Source organism: Panulirus ornatus, chromosome 28 (genome assembly GCF_036320965.1).
Source record: "Panulirus ornatus isolate Po-2019 chromosome 28, ASM3632096v1, whole genome shotgun sequence".
NCBI lineage: Eukaryota > Metazoa > Arthropoda > Malacostraca > Decapoda > Palinuridae > Panulirus > Panulirus ornatus.
In genome coordinates, this window is record NC_092251.1 from 20,676,331 (window position 1) to 20,696,191 (window position 19,861).

Below are 19,861 nucleotides of genomic sequence, written 5' to 3' on the forward strand. Positions count from 1 at the left end.
GACCTGAATAGAATCTTTGACGTACAGTTTAGGTAAAGTTGTTCTGAACTTGAGTTATACGCCACAGATTTGATCGTGGACGTATATTCTCAGCTGTGAGACATCCACGAGTACGTGTGTGTATGTACAAGACTAGAGTGCACTTACGGGCGTCCTCTCCCACGACATCGTGGACCAGCTCCTTCTCCTGACGGCGGTGGTGGTAGTGATGGTTGTGAAGATGGTGGTGGTGCACTTCCAGCAGGTGCTGCGACTCCCTGTGTTCCCCCGGCATGTCTACCACCACTAGCACCACCTTACTACACTCAGTAACCAAAGAAGTAACACATATGGCAGCTACGAAAGCCGGTGCCCTGGACGGACTTGCCTCTCGCCTAGCAAACTGTTGCTGTCGACCGAATCTGCCTCACGCCTCACAAACTCTTGCTGCAGGACGAACCTGCCTCACGCCTTACGAACCTTTGCTGCTGGCCTGTCCAGTCTCACGCCTCACAAACTGTTCCTGTAGGCCGGACCTGCCTCACGCCTCACACACTGTTGCTGCTGGCCTGTCCTGTCTCACGCCTCACAGACTGTTGCTGTACGCCGGACCTGCCTCACGCTTCACAAACTGTTGCTGATCCTGCAGGCCGGTCCTGCCTCACACCTCGCAACCTCTTCCTGGTGCTGCAGGCCGGACCTGCCTCACACCTCACAATTTCTTGCTGGTGGTGCAGGCCGGACCTGCCTCAAGACTCAAGTTCCCACTGGAGCTGCAGGCCGGACCTGCCTCACACCTCACAAACTGTTAATAATCCTGCAGGCCGGACCTGCCTCACACCTCACAGCCTCTTCCTGGTGCTGCAGGTCTGACCTGCCTCACACAGTATTACTGAGGCTGCAGGCCGGACCTGCCTCACACCTCACAATCTCTTGCTGTTGCTGCAAGCTTCACGCCTCAAAAACTTCACTTGTTGTCGTTGCTGTGCAGAAGGAACCTCCTCACAGGTAACGCTGTCCATGGTAATCCGCGGCCTAAGTCTACTGCTGGCGCGGTACATGTCTTCACTACGTAGCCTAGCAAATTTATAGCATAAAAATCTATCGAACTTGATGCTCACAGGTCACAACGAACCGGTGTCTACTACACCGAATATGTGGGAATTCCTATAACACTGCACAGTAGGGGAAATCAATACGTCCCATGTAACACATCAAGTAACGCAATGGGTTTGACGAAAGGCGGTAACAAAGTGGAGACTGTGCTGGGTGCGGTAACGCTGCTGAGAGTGAGGCGAAGAGCGGTGGCTGCAGCTAGCACCACCCACATCCTCACCACGCCGAGGGCAATAGTTGACTGACGGGTTGGAGGACAGCCTCGCCTTGGTCGAGGGCGAGGTGGACCTTGAGGGAGGGAGAAGTGACACCCCTGGGGTATGTGAGGCGTGACATGAAGGCAGGAGTGGGCAATATAGACCCATACAGCAGGTGTCAAGCAAGGGGTCAATAATGCTCCTCTGGTAATGACTACTGACCAGCCTTCACACCTCTTCTCCAAGGTCAGTACTACACTACACTCCACTACAATCGATCACAATATCCTTCACACGTCTCCCCTTGACCACGCATCCACCTCTCTACATCCATCTCCTCTATAACCCACAATTGTCTGGGCATCCACCACAACCAGACCTATACCTGCCACCTGTAGTGCATCTCCAGAAACTACCAATGTTGTGGTCTATCGCCACAACCAACACCACAGTTCAATTCCCAGCGCCTCCATCACAGCACGATGATATACAAAGTGAGTGGCATGGCTGTACTATCAACTGAAATTATCTTAATAGGAAAATTGCCTCCAAGAGCTTGGAGTTCTCTCGCTTCCTACAAGCTCTGCAAAGGCTCCATCATCCAGTTTTGCCACCGTGCCTCGCCAACCGTCTCAACAACTGCGACTTTGAAGCTATTCTGAAGGACCTCTGTGATCAACACCGCAGTCGCTCACAAGTCCAACATCTGCAACTCAAGAACAAACTCCACTCTTTTTTTTTCTCCAACAACTACAACTCCACTAAACCCGACCTGGGCCACTCCCATGACAACAACAACAACAACAACCGCTCTGAACAACCATGGGCGCAGTAACCCGACACCCGCACCACTTACAACTATCCAAACCACATAAGCCCACAGGCCGCAACCCTAAACCTCGACAGTTTCCACTGCCATAGTGTCACTACCAGGTTACCTTGAAGTATACACTCCCTATCGTAGCTGACGTATTAGTAGACGCGATGTCTACCCGTAGCCTTAGACTCCTTGGTACTCAAACCCAGTGGCCGATATTCTCCTGTTAATGTCCTCAGCCGTAACTCCCACAACCTCACCAACTTCACGACCTGTGACCCCCATGACCGCACGACCTGTCGCAGGCAAAACTTGCGGGTGGGTGGGGGAGGGGGTCGTAAGGATAGGGAGGACTGATGCTGGCTTAGATTACCGCCGTATGCCAGGGAAATCCCACCAACCGCACCCGTGTAAGAGGAGACATGACCCTCCCTCCTCCTGCCCGCAGAGCACCCGCTCCACCAGCTCAAGCTGCTCTAGAACATATCACACCAGCTCAAGCTTCTGTAGATGTTATGCAAGTCCATCCGGGGAAACTGTAGTGAGACTGTACCTCACTACAAAACGCTGTCTCATTACAGTGTTCTGTAGTGTGACAGTATTCTGTATGTATGGTTAAATACGACGCTGAGTACTGAGATACAGCGCTCTGTAGTGAATTGCGAGACACGAGGCAAAGCAGCGAGGCAGTCTTGTGTGTAGCGAAGCGTAGAGCACCAGAGGCTACCCCAGACACGTCTCCGCAACGGGACATGCAAGCAGACACACCCACACAAGATGGCATCGCATGCTCAAGCGAAAGGCGGGACACGACACACCTTGACGGAAGAAACGACTTGAACCACGTATTCATACACTGGGCAGACAGTGGGGCATTACGGTATGTGACAGGCAAGGTAGGGAGAGGAAGAGCTGGGTGGGTGGGTGCTGGAGGGAGGGAAGCTGCGGACAACAATACTGTGCAGCGACAGCAGCAGCAGCAGGAGGCCGCAGGCATCCCACCTCACATCCGCCGCAACAGGTCGCAACCCGAGCCGCCCCCCCGTTGCACACACCCTCCGCTTCATTTATTGCCCAGGACGAACCACGGTATCGAAACCCACAGTTTACGACTTACGTAACTACCGCTTGTATTAAATATGTAGCAACTGTTTGAGTTGGGCTTGACTGTGTTAGTCAGAATCTCGGTAGAATTTTTTTTTCACAAAACGTGTTTTCCCTGAAAATTAAAAGAGAATAATGTATATCAAGATGTGAATACGTTGGGATAAGTTATCTTCCTATTCCCTTACTCCAGATGCATCAAGCAGGGGAACTGTGAGTATCTGGCTCGTGTTATGATAAAAATATTACTTATCGTTGTAGGTCACGAAGACAGAAACTCCGGCCACTACCCGGCAATCGCCTGTCTTAGCTCACCCTTCGCTGCCCCATCTGTCTCATCTTTTATCCCATACCTCCTGTCAGCGTCTGTCTCTCCTGCTCGTTCAAACAGTAAGACAAGATACGTTCCACTAACTTGGAAATCTTAAAATCAACATTTAATGCTATCAAGTACTATTTAAGGCTATTGTAATAAATGGTGAGATCATATATGAGTATAGAAATCATGATCTGCTACGCTTCAGTAAGTGTTGGATGTCTGATCCTGTTTAAAATGTAAACTTCACCTCAACAAGTGATTCATGTCGTGATGATTATCATGACGGGATACGCGCCCATCAAGGCGTGGCCATCTCATTACAAGGGAGACAACTCCAAACCCACGACTCGCGTTTTTGTACCTCCGTATTTAACAAAAACTCCGAGACATTTCTCCCAACAGTCGTCTCTTAACCTTCCTCCTCTCTACACACGCAAGATTTGTTTCTTTCTCCATCTGTTATCACTCAGACCCTCAAAGCGACCAATCAGTCTGTTGCTATTTGTATTAAACACCCGAGTCACCACGTTATCAATGCCTCGTACGGCTGGCAGCCAACTTTCTACCGGGAGGCCGCTACGCTGCCCAGACAAGTTTGGAAAATATGACACCAGAGAAGATCTGGTTCTTGGGGTCACTTTTTGGCGCGATAACGACACTTGGCGGAAAGTAATTTCACTCGTCTTTTAAATGATTAATTAATCGCTGTAATCACAAGAGATTTCATTTAATCATTTGAGTTGTGGTGCTGAAATATTGCCAGTGACGTATTTCTTACGAAGTTAAGCTGGTGGGTATCTTATCCTGATGGCAGTGCTCCTGCAACGTCTCGAAATCTTATATATATATATATATATATATATATATATATATATATATATATATATATATATATATATATATATATATATATCCTAACCTGAGTCAGGTGCGCATTTTATAGATCGACCCCTACGGATGGATGAACAGCTGGGTTGACTGTGGGCCGACTGTCGCAACCAGGATTGGAACCTATGCCATGCTCGACCCTGGGCGGCCCGTGAATGCGTCACGGTCAGGAACGCTAATAGCTACACCACGGAGGCAATAATGCAATGCTTCAAGTTTCATTGTAATCTACAACCACAATAGTGTTACTTTTAATTCAATTTAGAAATGATATATTCATAATTATCACCTATTAGGTAACTATGAATTTAAAATGAGACAAATCAGAATCACGAAACCACAAAATTTATTTGTTTATATAAGTAACTGTTTAACTGTAGTCTAACATCTCGTAACGCTAACCCAAATCTGAATTGCTGTAACACTAACTCAAATGTGACGTTGTTACACTTGTAGACTCGTCTATCAACTTTTTCGAGCACTCACGTCGTTACGATATTGTACGTGTAAGAGGAGTTACGGTATGTAACACAAACAAGAATACATTTCCTGTTAAGCACTAAAGCATTTTAAGTAACGCACGCAAATATGTTACCTGATTTTTTTTTTTCACAGGTTACCCCGAAATGACCTCCTCCTATGCTGATGTAATCCATCCTGGGGAAAGGAGAGTGATGTGGACCGACCAGCCAATCAAAAGCTGTCATAATACTATCAGTAACCAATTATAATCAAGATGAAGGAGTCAAATAGGCAACACCTCATAGATTAAAGACAAAATTCTAAATGACATTTTGAGGGCTGGACACTTCTATAGAGGGACGTGAACATTGCTTAAGGGAGGGGCAGAACCCCTTCCTCAAACCCGCCCGACAACACGGAGAGCAGTGTGTCATGTAGAATGAATGACTGATTTGTGCACGTAACCCCGGCCAGGTTTATAGTGCACCCATGCTCATCCTATGCGAGGTAGCGCAAAAGGATTACAGGGGTTACAAAGGGTTATAGTCAGACCCCCAGTAGGTTGATATTACATAGGTGGTTACAAAGATGATTCACCCATATGAGCTTCATTACACACATTACATTGTTCCATATGGTTAGTCATACCGACTAGATGCAAAAAGTAGATACAGACTTAAATTTCCATGTACCTTTCCTACCAGGTAGAGAGAGAGAGGCGGGCGGCGCTGGTGTTCACTTGAACGTGACGATTCGACCCTTGGGTATGGTCTGGTCAAAGGTCACATCACACTCAAGGGTCGTACCGTCGTGCTCAAGGGTTCGAACTGCCGTACTCACGGGTCGTACCGTCGTGCTCAAGGGTCGTACCGTCGTGTTCAAGGGTCGTACCGTCGTGTTCAAGGGTCGTACCGTCGTGCTCAAGAGTCGTACCGTCGTGTTCAAGGGTCGTACCGTCGTGCTCATAGTTCGAACAGCCGTGCTCAAGGGTGTTATTGACAACCCTCTGAGCAAGTAGAGGCCAGATTGAAGATACGCGAGCGTGAATACATGAGAGTTCAGCAAGTACAGCGAGAATACAGCAAGTACAGCCAGGGCTGTACTCTGCAGGCAGTAACATCGAACTTGCAGCAGCAGGCAAGAGAAGCAGTACCAGGCTACCCCCCACACACACCTCCCCCCCAAATCAGTTATGCCAGGAGCCACGGTCGGCGGCAGGGTACGCCATCACGACATTGGCTTTGGCATCATTTCCTGTATCTGTTTACGGCGGCAGCTGGCTCAGATTTCCCGCTGGCACTACAAACCATCGTCCGAGGGAGTGACACCCAATAGCAAACCCTCGTGCCAGATCCTGTGGTCCGCTACGCTCGCCAGCACCCAGAGCCTACTCGCCCACCTGGCCTGTAGTACTACTGATGGTATTCTCAAGGACCATCTTGATCCCAGCGACAGACCATTACCAGGGACCATCTTCATTCCAGCGACAGACCACGAAGACTTCCTAATCCCAAACATTCTAAATCACTGCCATGGATTCCGAGAGGATTATCTATGTACAGGATGAACGTCGATACTCTGGCTTTGAAGTCAGACACCTGTCCTTCTCCAGGATGGTCAACGCCGCTGATGCTGTTTCCACGTTCAAGATCTGCATGACGAACTGTGCTGACAACACGAGTGTTGATGCTCATGGCATCCACATGACCGAGCTATCCCGACTCCCTCAACAACCATTAAACCATTCTCGAACAATTAGCAACCTATCCAGATTCATAAAACTGAAGTTGCTCTAGTAATTGGAACAACGGCCACCAGGATTTGACAGCGCTGCATGAGAGAATCTCCGCAGATGTGTGCACGACGATGGTCGGCAACCCCAGGAGCAGCCTGGCGGCGTCGCAGCCCAGTGCTGGCTTCATCTGATGCCTATCATCATCTCAAGTTTAAGGCTTTCCACATCCTCCACACTGACCTCCCCTGGTGACGTGTCCACATCCTCCACACTGACCTCCCCTGGTAACGCGTCCACATCCTCCACACTGACCTCCCCTGGTGACGCGTCCACATCCTCCACACTGACCTCCCCTGGTGACGCGTCCACATCCTCCACACTGACCTCCCCTGGTGACGCGTCCACATCCTCCACACTGACCTCCCCTGGTAACGCGTCCACATCCTCCACACTGACCTCCCCTGGTAATGCGTCCACATCCTCCACACTGACCTCCCCTGGTGACGCGTCCACATCCTCCACACTGACCTCCCCTGGTGACGCGTCCACATCCTCCACACTGACCTCCCCTGGTAACGCGTCCACATCCTCCACACTGACCTCCCCTGGTGACGCAACCACCCTCCACATTGACCTCCCCAGGTGACGTGTCCACACCCACCACACTAACCTCCCCTGGTGACGTGTCCACCCACCACCACACCAACCTCCCCCAGCCCACCTGCGTTGGTGATATGATCACTGGTCATTTTATGTTGCTTGTGTGCACGACGCTGGGTGATGGCTGGTGTGTAGACCTGTTCTGGTGACACACTTAATGGTAGATGGTATGTATGATGACTTAATGGTGTCTATGTATGGTAACGTGTGTGTTAATGGGTCCTTACACGACCCCTCCCGTCATTTACACCTCTAATGGGTGGTTGGTATGGTCGTGGATGGTAATTTGCCATTAATGGGTGACATTCACGTACGAATGGATCAGGATGTGTGATAATGGGTGACCGTATTATCGTAATGAGTGATGGCATTATCATAATGGGTGATATTACACATGGTAATAGTGTAATGGCTGACAGTAATGAGTAATTAATGGATGGTAAGGCAAATAAGTAATGGTGTCTCTTATAATGCATGATGATGGTAGAGTAATAGGCAAATGGTTGTAGATGAACTAGAATGTGTGGTAATAGGCATGGTAGTGTGTAACAGCGTGTAGTAATGGTAATGGTGAATGGTGAGTACGGTGCTGGGTGAGGGTGAGTACGGTGTTGGGTGAGGGTGAGTACGTGTGATGCAGTGTGATGAAGTGCATGGTGATATTGCAGGATGCGTACAACAACAGCAAGGATGTATGGTAATATTGCATGGCAGGCGAGACGTTACGTAACCCACTCCAGCTGTAACATTATACCCCAGCTCATGAACCTATGTGACAGACGAAACAACGGCTCAGACGCACACATACACCCGTCTCCACCCACAGCCACACACACGCATCCGTCTCCACACAGAGCCACACACATCCGTCTCCACCAAGAACCACACAAACACCCGTCTCCAATTAGAGCCACATACACCCGTCTCCATCCATAGCCACACACACACCCGTCTTCACCCAGAGCCACACACACTCGTCTCCACCCAGAGCCACGCATACCCTTCACCTAGAGCCATACACACCCGTCTCCATCCAGAGGCACAAACATCCGTCTCCACCCAGAGCCACATGCACCCGTCTCCACCTAGAGCCATACACACCCGTCTCCACGCACAGCCACACACACACACACACACACGTCTCCACGTTCATCATCTCATGACCCCAGATAAAGCCTATGCATTACATACGATCACTTTGAGATAACCCTACCCACCTGCCTTACCTGTCTGCTTCCATCTGGTCATAAGTTGGTATATCTTAATACTACACATACTTTTTGTACACAAAATGCCAATTTACACATTCAAATAATTCCCATAAATCATGTTTATCTTCAGGATTGTATCTATCATATACCAGAGCGTTTATACCATTTCGTTTTTGTATATATTTACTATGTACTTCCCTGAGAATAAAACTCGTCCCAGCATATGGTTAATATTGTCCTTGTATGATCATAAGACCCTGCATATGGTTAATATTGTCCTTGTATGATCATAGGACCTTTTTTTTTCCTTGATGCTTCAGGTCATTTTGACCCAAAGCGCTACTGCCCTGTACGAGAGATGGTTCCCCCCTCGCCTAATATTCCCCCCCCCCCACACATCCCCCCCAAACACACACACACACACACACACACACACACACACCCCAGCATTCCTCCTCTGCCCGACGCGCTGGCCCATCCTCAGCCTAGCTCAACACGGCGCCGTGGGGCCTCGGTCATGTCTACACGGGGCCTCTGAATTTCCCAGCCATGACAGAGTACTTGGGGAACTTAGGATACGCCTCTTACCATCGTCTTTATCATTAGAGGGAAAACAATCGTTTCTTTCAGTTTTAAGATGAACGGCTCTAGATTTTGTCCGTAACATCTGTCCCAATCAGTTGACACTAACCATAAACACCTGTCCAAACTCGGTGGCAGTAACCTATTGTGCCCCGAACACCTGTCTAAACCCATAAACAGTAACTATACTGTCCAGACCAACTGTCTCATTCCAGTGATAATAACTGTTGTGCCTTAAGCACCTGTCACAATTCGGTGATAGTAACTATGTGTCCGGAACACCTGTGCTAAACAGAAGACGGTAACTTACTTTGAGCCGCTACGAATATATGTTAGATGTAAACGGTGAAAATCTAATGTTGTAAGATGATTTGTTTCGTATGTCACTGCAACGACCAGACGACCAGGTGTGGGCGGTGCAACCAGTGTGGGTGGGACGACCAGTGTGGGTGCGACAACCAAATATAGGAAGCAAGACAACGGGGTGTTGGTGGTCGACCAGGTGGTGCGGGCTGGTGCAAACCACTCGAAAAAGATGAGATCATCTTGGGGGAAAAAATGGTGCAACCAGACAAACTTTTTTCATTCTTTTCTTTAAGGAAAAACACAGAACTGAGTCTATGATAGATCAATCAGTCTAAACACTAGCGTGGTTGTGTCTGGTCATGAACGTGACCGTCATGAAGACAAGCAACAGCTCGAGCACCCACCTCCTCATGGTGCCTCCCTCCCGCCACATGAAACTGTGGCTGAACTTGATTCAACCACTACCAACCACAGTACCTCAAGATGGCTCACACTCTTTCTAAGTCAACCCAACGGCTCGAAGACACGACTTCACAGGCCATATTGTTATGAGATGCAAATGTAATTACTATACATCGAGTTTAATTATACTACGTCTTCGGTAAACGTATTTGAGATCTTAAGATAGGACGAGGCCACGTCCATTGCCTTAACATTTCGCGTCGCCGATTGCAGGAAAAATATACCTTTGTGCTCAGCGTTACTAACACACGATCATGGAAGTCATAACAACACGTATCTTTAAGATACGAACGAGTTAGCCACAATGGGGCAGGGAGGGAGTACAGTGAGGGAGAAGTGGCCAGGACGGAGAGATATACAAGCTGCCCTTGACCAGACTACTAGGCACACTACCCTTCTAAAAAGTGCGGCAGGTCATCGTTACTGGGAAAGACATAAGAAGGTAGAGAGATCCAAGGCTTCGAGGCGTAGGAAAAGAAACAGTTATCAAAACGGCCCACCCTTGAGTTCACAGCGGCCACATCTGTCTATATGTCAAACATAAACAAGAGCATACCCAGCTGCTGCTTCACCTCCCGAAGGAGACATTCTCAACAAGTCAGAGGAACAGGTTTCGTAAGCGTACACACAACCAAATGGAGAATTTACGACACCTTGTTTTTTTAAACAGACGAATCAGTGAACCAGTTTCAGGTCTGCTGGTATGCAACCTTTGGTCTTCACTAAGGTTATACACGTCGTTTGCATGTGGTGTTGGTGGTGTGTTTGATGCCTCCGTGGTGTAGAGGTTACCGTTCCTAACCGTGACGTATTCCCTTTCGTGTTAGTCACTCCCGACCCAATTCGTCCATGCTAGTCACTAGTGACCCAGTCCGCCTATGCTATTAATAGACACCGTAAAAATACTTTCAGAGTTAAACGCTCATGATATCACATTTAAATGTCTCCCACTTCCTCTTCCTCTTCCTCCATTTCCCACGCTTTGATCCTTAGTCAGTCAGTCTCCGGTCACCCTCTCCATATGTCAATACCATTTCAATACATGGTAGTCTTACTTGCACCTCGCTTACCCCCTTAACCAACTCTTACACAGTCACTCCTTACACGAGCAACGCGCCTCACACCAGCGCATATTGTCCTCAGGCATCACGTGCATTTCCCTAACTCTCTGTTGGCCTCCCAGGCACAAGACTTACACCGTGCTGGGTATATTGTCATTGTGGCTATATTGTCATGGTGGCTATAGCCATGGAAGTTATAATGTCATGGTGTCAACAGTACTGTTGTGCATATATCATCATGGTGTCTATACTGTCATGATAGCTATATTGCCATGGTGGCTATATAGCACTAATGGTACTACTATACCTACGAATATACCAGTCTATACCCTTATAGATCAACCTTTCCTCCCACACGCACTTTAATACATAATATTTACTTCATTTTTCTCTGTAACTTTAAGCCCCATCATTTTGTTGATCACTGAGTACTGATATTAATATCACATTACTATGAGGAATATCTGTTGCTGAATTACCATGCGTGTGTGTGTGTGTTATATGTACCAATCTTTTTATCCATATGTGTCTCAATGTGTAATTAACAACACATATGTGTTTAAGGAAGTGAAGAACAAAGCACCATTGCACGTTTAGGCCTTGTTTTGAAAACCCTTCAGATGTACAGAACACAATACATTCTCACACACTGAACTCCAGCCGACACTGATTGTGTTACTATATGTTCTTTCCTTCTAACATTCTGTCTCAATGTTTACGTGGTAAATAAAGTTCCCAGATGTATTCTCTCATCCTCTTCTTAGCTTTGAACCAGATCTGTCCTTATCATCTGGTGTGTGTGTGTGTGTGTGTGTGTGTGTGTGTGTGTGTGTGTGTGTGTGTGTGTGTGTGTGTGTGTGTGTGTTGAACTTATACGTAAGCACATATACACCATTGTAGAGCTTGGTATGTATACACATATACACCATCCTATGGTTTGGTATGTATACACATATACACCACCCTGGGGACTGGTATGTATACTCATATACACCACCGTAACTACTGGTATGTATATACATATACACCACCCTGAGGACTGGTATGTATACTCATTTACACCACCCTGAGGATTGATATGTATACTCATATACACCAACTATGGATTGGTATGTATACACCACCCTGAGGACTGGTATGCATAAACTTCCTATACAATATGGAGAACAATACGCCAGACCGACATCCGATATGTATATAGGGACAGCATATGTCTGGTCCACCACGGTACAGCAGACGGACCAGTACTGAGGTACAGCATATGTCTGGTCCACCACGGTACAGCAGACGGACCAGTACTGAGGTACAGCATATGTCTGGTCCACCACGGTACAGCAGACGGACCAGCACTGTGGTACGGCATATGTCTGGTCCACCACGGTACAGGAGACGGACCAGTACTGAGGGACAGCATATGTCTGGTCCACCACGGTACAGCAGACGGACCAGCACTGTGGTACGGCATATGTCTGGTCCACCACGGTACAGGAGACGGACCAGTACTGAGGGACAGCATATGTCTGGTCCACTATGGTACAACAATCAGGCCACCAGTCATTAGCTTTGCTACTGAAACAATATCTTTACTGCTGAACTCGTGGTTGGAAATCTACAGTCTTCCCAGTAACATATCAGAAACCAAACGATCTAGGCACAATCTAACAATGAAAATTACATGTCAAATTACATTTTGAAACCACGACAGATTACCTTAGATCGTCGGCATCAGTTATGTGACGAAATGTAATCGTTTGTGTGTTCATACTAAGATTTGGGGAAAGTAAAGAAAGGGAATTGTGGTTTGGATCCTTCTTTCACATACCAGCAATAAACACAGCATCGGCCAAACTCGCCGGTTTATACTAGTTATCTGGTATATATACCCAGGGGGCCCCGCAGCTCCCAAGGTTGCGCCACATTCGGTACCAGGGTAAGGTTGAACTCCTCTCAAGAGGAAAGTTCTTTGACTAAACTCTACTCTGTTTGTCAGCTGACAGTAACAGCCTAGCTTAAATGACTCTTCACTCGCGATGAAATAGTTTTGTCCACGACCTTTCCGCTACAAAGGAGTCCATCATTCCCTTACTACTGTACGGAGCGCAATCTCGGAGCTTGCAGGAGCCCCATAAAGGGAGTCCAGGTGTTGAATTATAATGACAGTAATAATAAGAAAACTAAAAGTTATGAATAATGATGAAATTGATAATAATAATAATAATTATAATAATAATAATAACAATAATAATAATAATAATAATAATAATAATAATAATGATAATAATAATAATAATGAAATAATAATAATAATAACAATAACAATAATAATAATAATGATAATTATAATGATGATGATGATGATAATAATGATAATGATAATAATAAAAATAATAATAATAACGATAATGATAATAATAATCACAATAATAGTAATGATGATAATATACATACATACATACATACATACATACATATGTATGTATATTTTTCCACAAGGAACTTCTCAAGTCAAAGGAGTCCTGCTCCTGATTGAAGTGCAGCTCTGGAGCCGGAAGAGCCCTCGTAAAAATGGTCTTGGGTTTGCATAAATAAAACCAATAACTCATATGTTTGTATAACTTGTTCAAGCACTTTATGTACTCATAGAAAATGTACGGTCATCGAAGGGCATGAAGGTTAGTTTGAGGAACACTGATCGGTTAGCTTAGGGAGGAACTGGAATACATGGCTGGAAGATGACCAGTGGACACTGAGGCCCAAGACGCCAGCTGGACCTGGAACACACCTCGCCTTCTCAACAGGACGTATGGCAGCAATGTTATGAATCCTTCCAGTGCTTCTGGAAGTTTGAAGGGTGATCCAGCGCGCCTGGAAATCGGATGTGTAATCCAGGACGTCGCAAGTCAAATGTGTGTTCCAGCACGTCTTATAAGTCAGATTTGTGATCCACTACATCGCAAGTCAGATATGTCTTCCAGCACGTCTCCAAGTCAGAGTTTTCTAGCACCTCTGGGAGTCAGATGTGTGATCCAGAACGTCGCAAGTCCTATGTGTTCCAGCACATCTGCAGTTCAGATGTGTGCTCTAGTATATTTGAGAGTCAGGTGTGTGCTCCCGCACGTTTAGAAGTCAGATGTGTGATATAGCACGTCTGTGAGTCAGATGTGTGATATAGCACGTCTGTGAGTCAGATGTGTGATATAGCACGTCTGTGAGTCAGATGTGTGTTCGAGCACGTCTGGAAGTCAGGTTTGTGTTCCCCTGCTGAGCTCAGGATTACAGTTGTTGAGGTATGACTGAAGTGCCACAGTGATGCTTGATTAAACCAAGGACAAAGGGTTACTAGGGGCGAGGTGGGCTGGTGGGTCTTGCTAGTCGAGGTGCGCTAGTGGGTCTGGCTAGTCAAGGTGGGCTAGTGGGTCTGGCTAGTCGAGGTGAGCTGGTGGGTCTGGCTAGTCGAGGTGAGCTGGTGGGTCTGGTTAGGCGAGGTGGGCTAGTGGGTCTGGCTAGTCAAGGTGGGCTAGTGGGTCTGGCTAGTCGAGGTGAGCTGGTGGGTCTGATTAGGCGAGGTGGGCTAGTGGTCTGGCTAGTTGCAGCAGCTTGTTCCTCCTCTCCCACCCCAAGCAGAGTCTACGGGAGTAGAAGAGAGAGAGAGAGAGAGAGAGAGAGAGAGAGAGAGAGAGAGAGAGAGAGAGAGAGAGAGAGAGAGAGAGAGAGAGAGAGAGAGAGAGAGAGAGAGAGAGAGAGAGAGTGGGGGGGGGGGGGGGAATCACTAATATCAGTGTCAGCAAGTTTAAGAATAGGTCCCTCTGTCACGCCTGAAATTTGCCAGCCACACTAAGAGGATGATATGGACGTTCGTAGCCATATTTCTTTTGTAACTACAGCAGACTAACACAGGGCAGGAGGCATGCAGGGCGAGGGAGCAGGGTTCGTATATTTTGTAGGGCCAAGGCACAGCGTAAGAGGGAATGATCCATTATAATGCAAGCTTCTAGACCTCAGGCTCACGCAACAGCCCTAGTGTAAGGCTCTTCGTCAAAGAAAGCACCATGAGAGGCTATCTCTGGGATTTCTTCTAGACTTTCCTCCAGAGCAGGAGACGTGATACCCGATACGGGCGCGGGCTGCGGGTGCGCCGGTAGAGGACCAGCGGGTATTTTTGGCGCGTGCCGGTGGGGGGGAAGGGTTGGTGGGCTGGGTGTGTGGGAGCCCCTCATACCTTGCTCATCTTCAACACCACACCAGAGGCCGCCACTCGCGGACCCACATTTATAACATGGGGAATCATAAGACAATTATCAACAATGATAATAAAGGCAACTAATGATTTTGGGATGGGACTCTTAGGTGGGCGCTTCCCCCCATCTAGCCCCCCCTCCCCCCTGCCCCCCTGGTTCCCTGGTCCCGGGCCAGTCCCACACCTGTACATCCCGCCCCCACGCACCGCACCGCACCGTACCGTACCGTACCGTCCTCACCCTTGCACTTGCCCCGCACTCTGGGGGTCTTTACCGCACTCTTCTGTATCCAGCACGTCCTCTGCTCTGATATATACAACACTTCACTTTGCACAATTTTTTTCTCCTGTGCGATACATAAGGGCGTTTTTTTTTTGTCACCCCCCTTAACATACACTTTAAGGCGAGGGTGCCTGGGAGTGGTCCAGCACTATCTGGCCCCACGTGAACCTCACACACACACAGGCACACACACAGCACTGGTAGGAGGGACGCGCGACGCAGCCGTGGAACATGGTTAGCTGGGCAGCCGAGGCGGTGGTAGCGACCCTGCTACAGGAAGCTTTGGCCTACCTTCGCGGACGGTGCGTGTCTGCACGTGCGTCTGCTGCTGTACTCTCGACTGCTGCATGCTGACGTTGCTGGAGGTCTGCTGCGTCGAGGTGGTCTGCTTCACCACTTGCTGCTGTTGCTGCTGCGACATTGTCTCTGTGGTGGTCGAAGGGTAACACAAAAGAAACACTGAACGTGGCACCGAACACTGGCTGACTATGGATGACTAAAGAACGCTCCGGAGTCAAGACGAGGTGCTGGTTATTCGACAAGTGCTACTGACTAGTGGACTGCGAGCATAATAAAGCGAGAGAATTATAATATGCTTGCGGTCCGTGAGTCAGGCAGCCCCATTTAGCACACCCTCGCCTCCGAAGTCGTCGAGGCGAAATGGTGGCTAAAGTCAGAGGGCACCCCCCCTACTTGGCATTCGGCGCTGGTCGGCGCCGCTCGGCTCCTCGGTGCCACTTTTAGATGTGACGTCACGGGCGCCAAAGCCACCACCAGAACCAGCAGAAGGAGCGAAGAGCCCCCAGCAGGAAGACCCGGTGGGTGGTAGTGGGTGGCAAGGAGTCCTTCGACCCTCCCGACCCTCAGGACGCAATTTGCCAACGGTTCTCAGACGAGGCGCTGGTTCCTGGTCCAGGCGGACCCCTCGTAACCCCGGTCCCAATAACTTCTTCCCACATGAATCATGTTTCACAAAGAAGGTGTAGAGCCCCTGTGAAGCTCCGCCACTTATAGTATAATGACTGTACGGGAGAACACTTTGAGCGACTCACACGACACCCAGCTCGCGCGGTCATACGGCACAACCCATGAATGAGCCTCAGGTCTTGGCTCATAAAAACTTCCCGGATACCATTCTACAGAGAACGTAGTCTCGACCCGCTTCATCAAATTGACCTGTAATGTTTTACTTTCTCTAGAATAAGAGGGTAACCACATATAAAAAACATAATACCTATCTGTAGACTGAACGAATAATCCTTAATACGCACGACCTATAATAATTATTGATACGCACGACCTATAATAATTATCAATACGCACGACCTATAATAATCATTAATACACACGACCTATACGACCTATAATTTTCATTAATACGCACGACCTCTAATAATCATTGATACGCACGACCTCCGATAATCATTGATACGCACGACCTCTGATGATTATTGATACGCACGACCTCTGATAATCATTGATACGCACGACCTCCGATAATCATTGATACGCACGACCTCTGATGATTATTGATACGCATGACCTCTGATAATCATTGATACGCACGACCTCTGATAATCATTGATACGCACGACCTCTGATAATCATTGATACGCACGACCTCCGATAATCATTGATACGCACGACCTCTGATGATTATTGATACGCATGACCTCTGATAATCACTGATACGCACGACCTCTGATAATCATTGATACGCACGACCTCTGATAATCATTGATACGCACGACCTCTGATAATCATTGATACGCACGACCTCTGATAATCATTGATACGCACGACCTCTGATAATCATTGATACGCATGACCTCTAAATATGTTCATCCGTTTTCTGGTAACAGATATCTTAATATCTTCCAAAATTTTGGCTTGGTTTTAAGTTATATATATGAGATTTTGCACACATTATCAAGTAAGCAATATCAATGAACTATCAAAATTTCGTAAGATAATTAGCCTTAATGGCGATATGGTTATACAAAAAGAAGTGAATGTTATAATTACATGATCCAAAGTCTTTTTTTCTCTCAATCACAAAAGTATAAAAGAAATGAGATATATACGTGAATCGTCTTGCAATATATTACATAACCTTCTCATCTATAAATAAATTATAAATGTTTCTGCTCAGAGGCTTAAGATATGTACTGATTTAAACATAATTACAATATCCTTTTTTTTTTTTTATCCAAAATATCGCATTCTTGCGGTTGGTTAAACACTGCATAACATACACTCTGGTGTAAATCACTCCAATGTCGACCCAGACAGAAGGTCAATTCCGTAAATGATTCAGCGATGCAAAAACTTTCTTTGAAATGAGACTTTGGCAAGTGTGTTTCCCTGATGTCAACCACTTGCGCTACATCCAGAGAACAAGTTCAGGAAACATAACCAATCCCAAGTTCATTGGAACAGATATCCAACCTCGTTATCCAATTCTATCGTCAGCCATCTCGTATATAAGGAGGAAATGCATGCTCATTAGTGAAGAAATACTTTACAAAATCCTGATTAACATACTGAAGAACATGAGAGAAAAATCCTTCCCTGACCCACCAGTACATCAGCCGGAAACAATTGGAAGACAAGTACCGCTGACAAATGACGGCTCATGAGCGTCCTCTCTAGTGATGTCTAGCACCGGATACCATTTTCAACGATCGAGCAAAGATGCGAATAACATGACAGCATAAAGCACACGTGACGGGTGTAAATATGTCAAGAGGGACAAGGTCACATCGACTGTAAGATGGTTGGGATTCTGTGTGGCATCACCTGAAGGTCCGGCCTGACATTCTGCAAGTACCAGGGGATCAGCTTTCAACTCTCTCTCTCTCTCTCTCTCTCTCTCTCTCTCTCTCTCTCTCTCTCTCTCTCTCTCTCTCTCTCTCTCTCTCTCTCTCTCTCTGGTGTTTACTGAGACGCTTTGTATTGTGCTTGTTCCTCTGAAGTTCCCTGGGTCTTGCAAGAACGCCCCCCAGGAGACGATGGTAATGGGTGGTGCCTGAGGTGTGCAGTCCTTCATGGCTGGGATATGGTGCTCCGCAGATGTCAGTATGGTGGTGTTCGAGAGATGTCATTAACGTGAACCTGCTGACTGGGCCATTTGAGCACAACAGTACGATCCCCGGGGATGAGGACCTGGTCTTTGACCTGTTCTTTATGGGTCAGATCAAATGTCAGGTCATCATATCCAAACGGTCGTAAATCTTCGTGCTTTAGGGTCGTATCCTTGTGTTCATAAGGATGATGTGGTATACAGGAGGTGTCGACATAGTGTGCTATATCAATACAGTGTAGCCTTCGAGGCAGAGGACAGTGTAGTGAAGCGCCCCTGAGGTGTACAGTACAGTGTAGTGAAGCGCCCTTGAGGTGTACAATACAGTTGAGTGAGGTGTTCCTGAGGTGTACAGGACAGTGTAGTAAGGTGTTCCTGAGGTGTACAGCCGGGAGCAGCTCTTCCGCCTCAGTATATGTATCTCAAAACCTAAGCTTAAGCTGTTTTGCTCTGTTACATTCAGTAACCATACTTTCCTTAGGTATTCTGGTCTCCTGGTTCTGATAAGTACTCAGTCATAAGATAGGCTCTTTGATTCATGTATGCGGTCTTACTGCCACTGATATGATAGAAATGGGTCGACGCAGAGAGGTGGCTGAGAACCACTGGTTCTGGATAGACAGCTATAGAATACTTGGTCATGTTTCCGACCTAGACATCCTACAGGATCATACGAATGCATGACTCTTCACTGTATACACAGTAGGATATGTGTATGATTATACATTGATATCACCGTACAATGAGTGTGTGAAAATCTGTCTCCAGTGTGGAGTGTGGCGGACTGCACGCTCGGATCCACACGATAGAGGGATCAGTAAACCCGACGATGAACAGTTAGAAAGACTCTCTTAGGAAAATATCGAACAAATTTGATTGGGAAAATATCGAACAAATTTGATAAGAATTATGTGTGCGTTTATAGAAAAAAAAAGGAAATTTGATAAACCACGTTATTCATTGTGGCTCGATCTCTCTGATGAATCTCGACATCCACTGTAGCTTCCACACCCTAATGAAGTGCAGTGTGGAGGGAACATCTGCTTGTCGTTCTCACGGCACTGACAGACGAGGTCTGAGTTCCAACAGGGTTGTTACTGGCGCTCACCGAGCACCTCCTTCCTTCATGCTACCAGCCTGGCACTCTGGATAGGGGTGACGATCTATGGTGGCCAGGGCACTCTGGCATCCTGTCAGGGCCAAGCTTATGGTCACTTGCTCTCAGTACACACCCTGTGTGTATATGGTTCACCAGGTGTCCTACCAGGTTGGGTTATCCCTGCGATCATTTCCTCTGCGGCAGAGAGTAGTAGATGCAGGCTCGTCGCAGGGATGTGCCAGATGCCTGGCATATGCCAGA

At 47.3% G+C, this 19,861-nt stretch overlaps 1 protein-coding gene across 1 annotated transcript in view; it reads right to left on the reverse strand.

Moving 5' to 3' along the window:
• Positions 1-16,091, reverse strand: part of LOC139757884 (uncharacterized) — a 237,614-nt gene extending 221,523 nt beyond the window's left edge. The window contains 1 exon segment of the mRNA XM_071678806.1: positions 15,711-16,091. Coding sequence (XP_071534907.1) covers positions 15,711-15,840 — 130 coding nt within the window. The 5' untranslated portion in view covers positions 15,841-16,091.
• Positions 16,092-19,861: the final 3,770 nt, after the last annotated feature.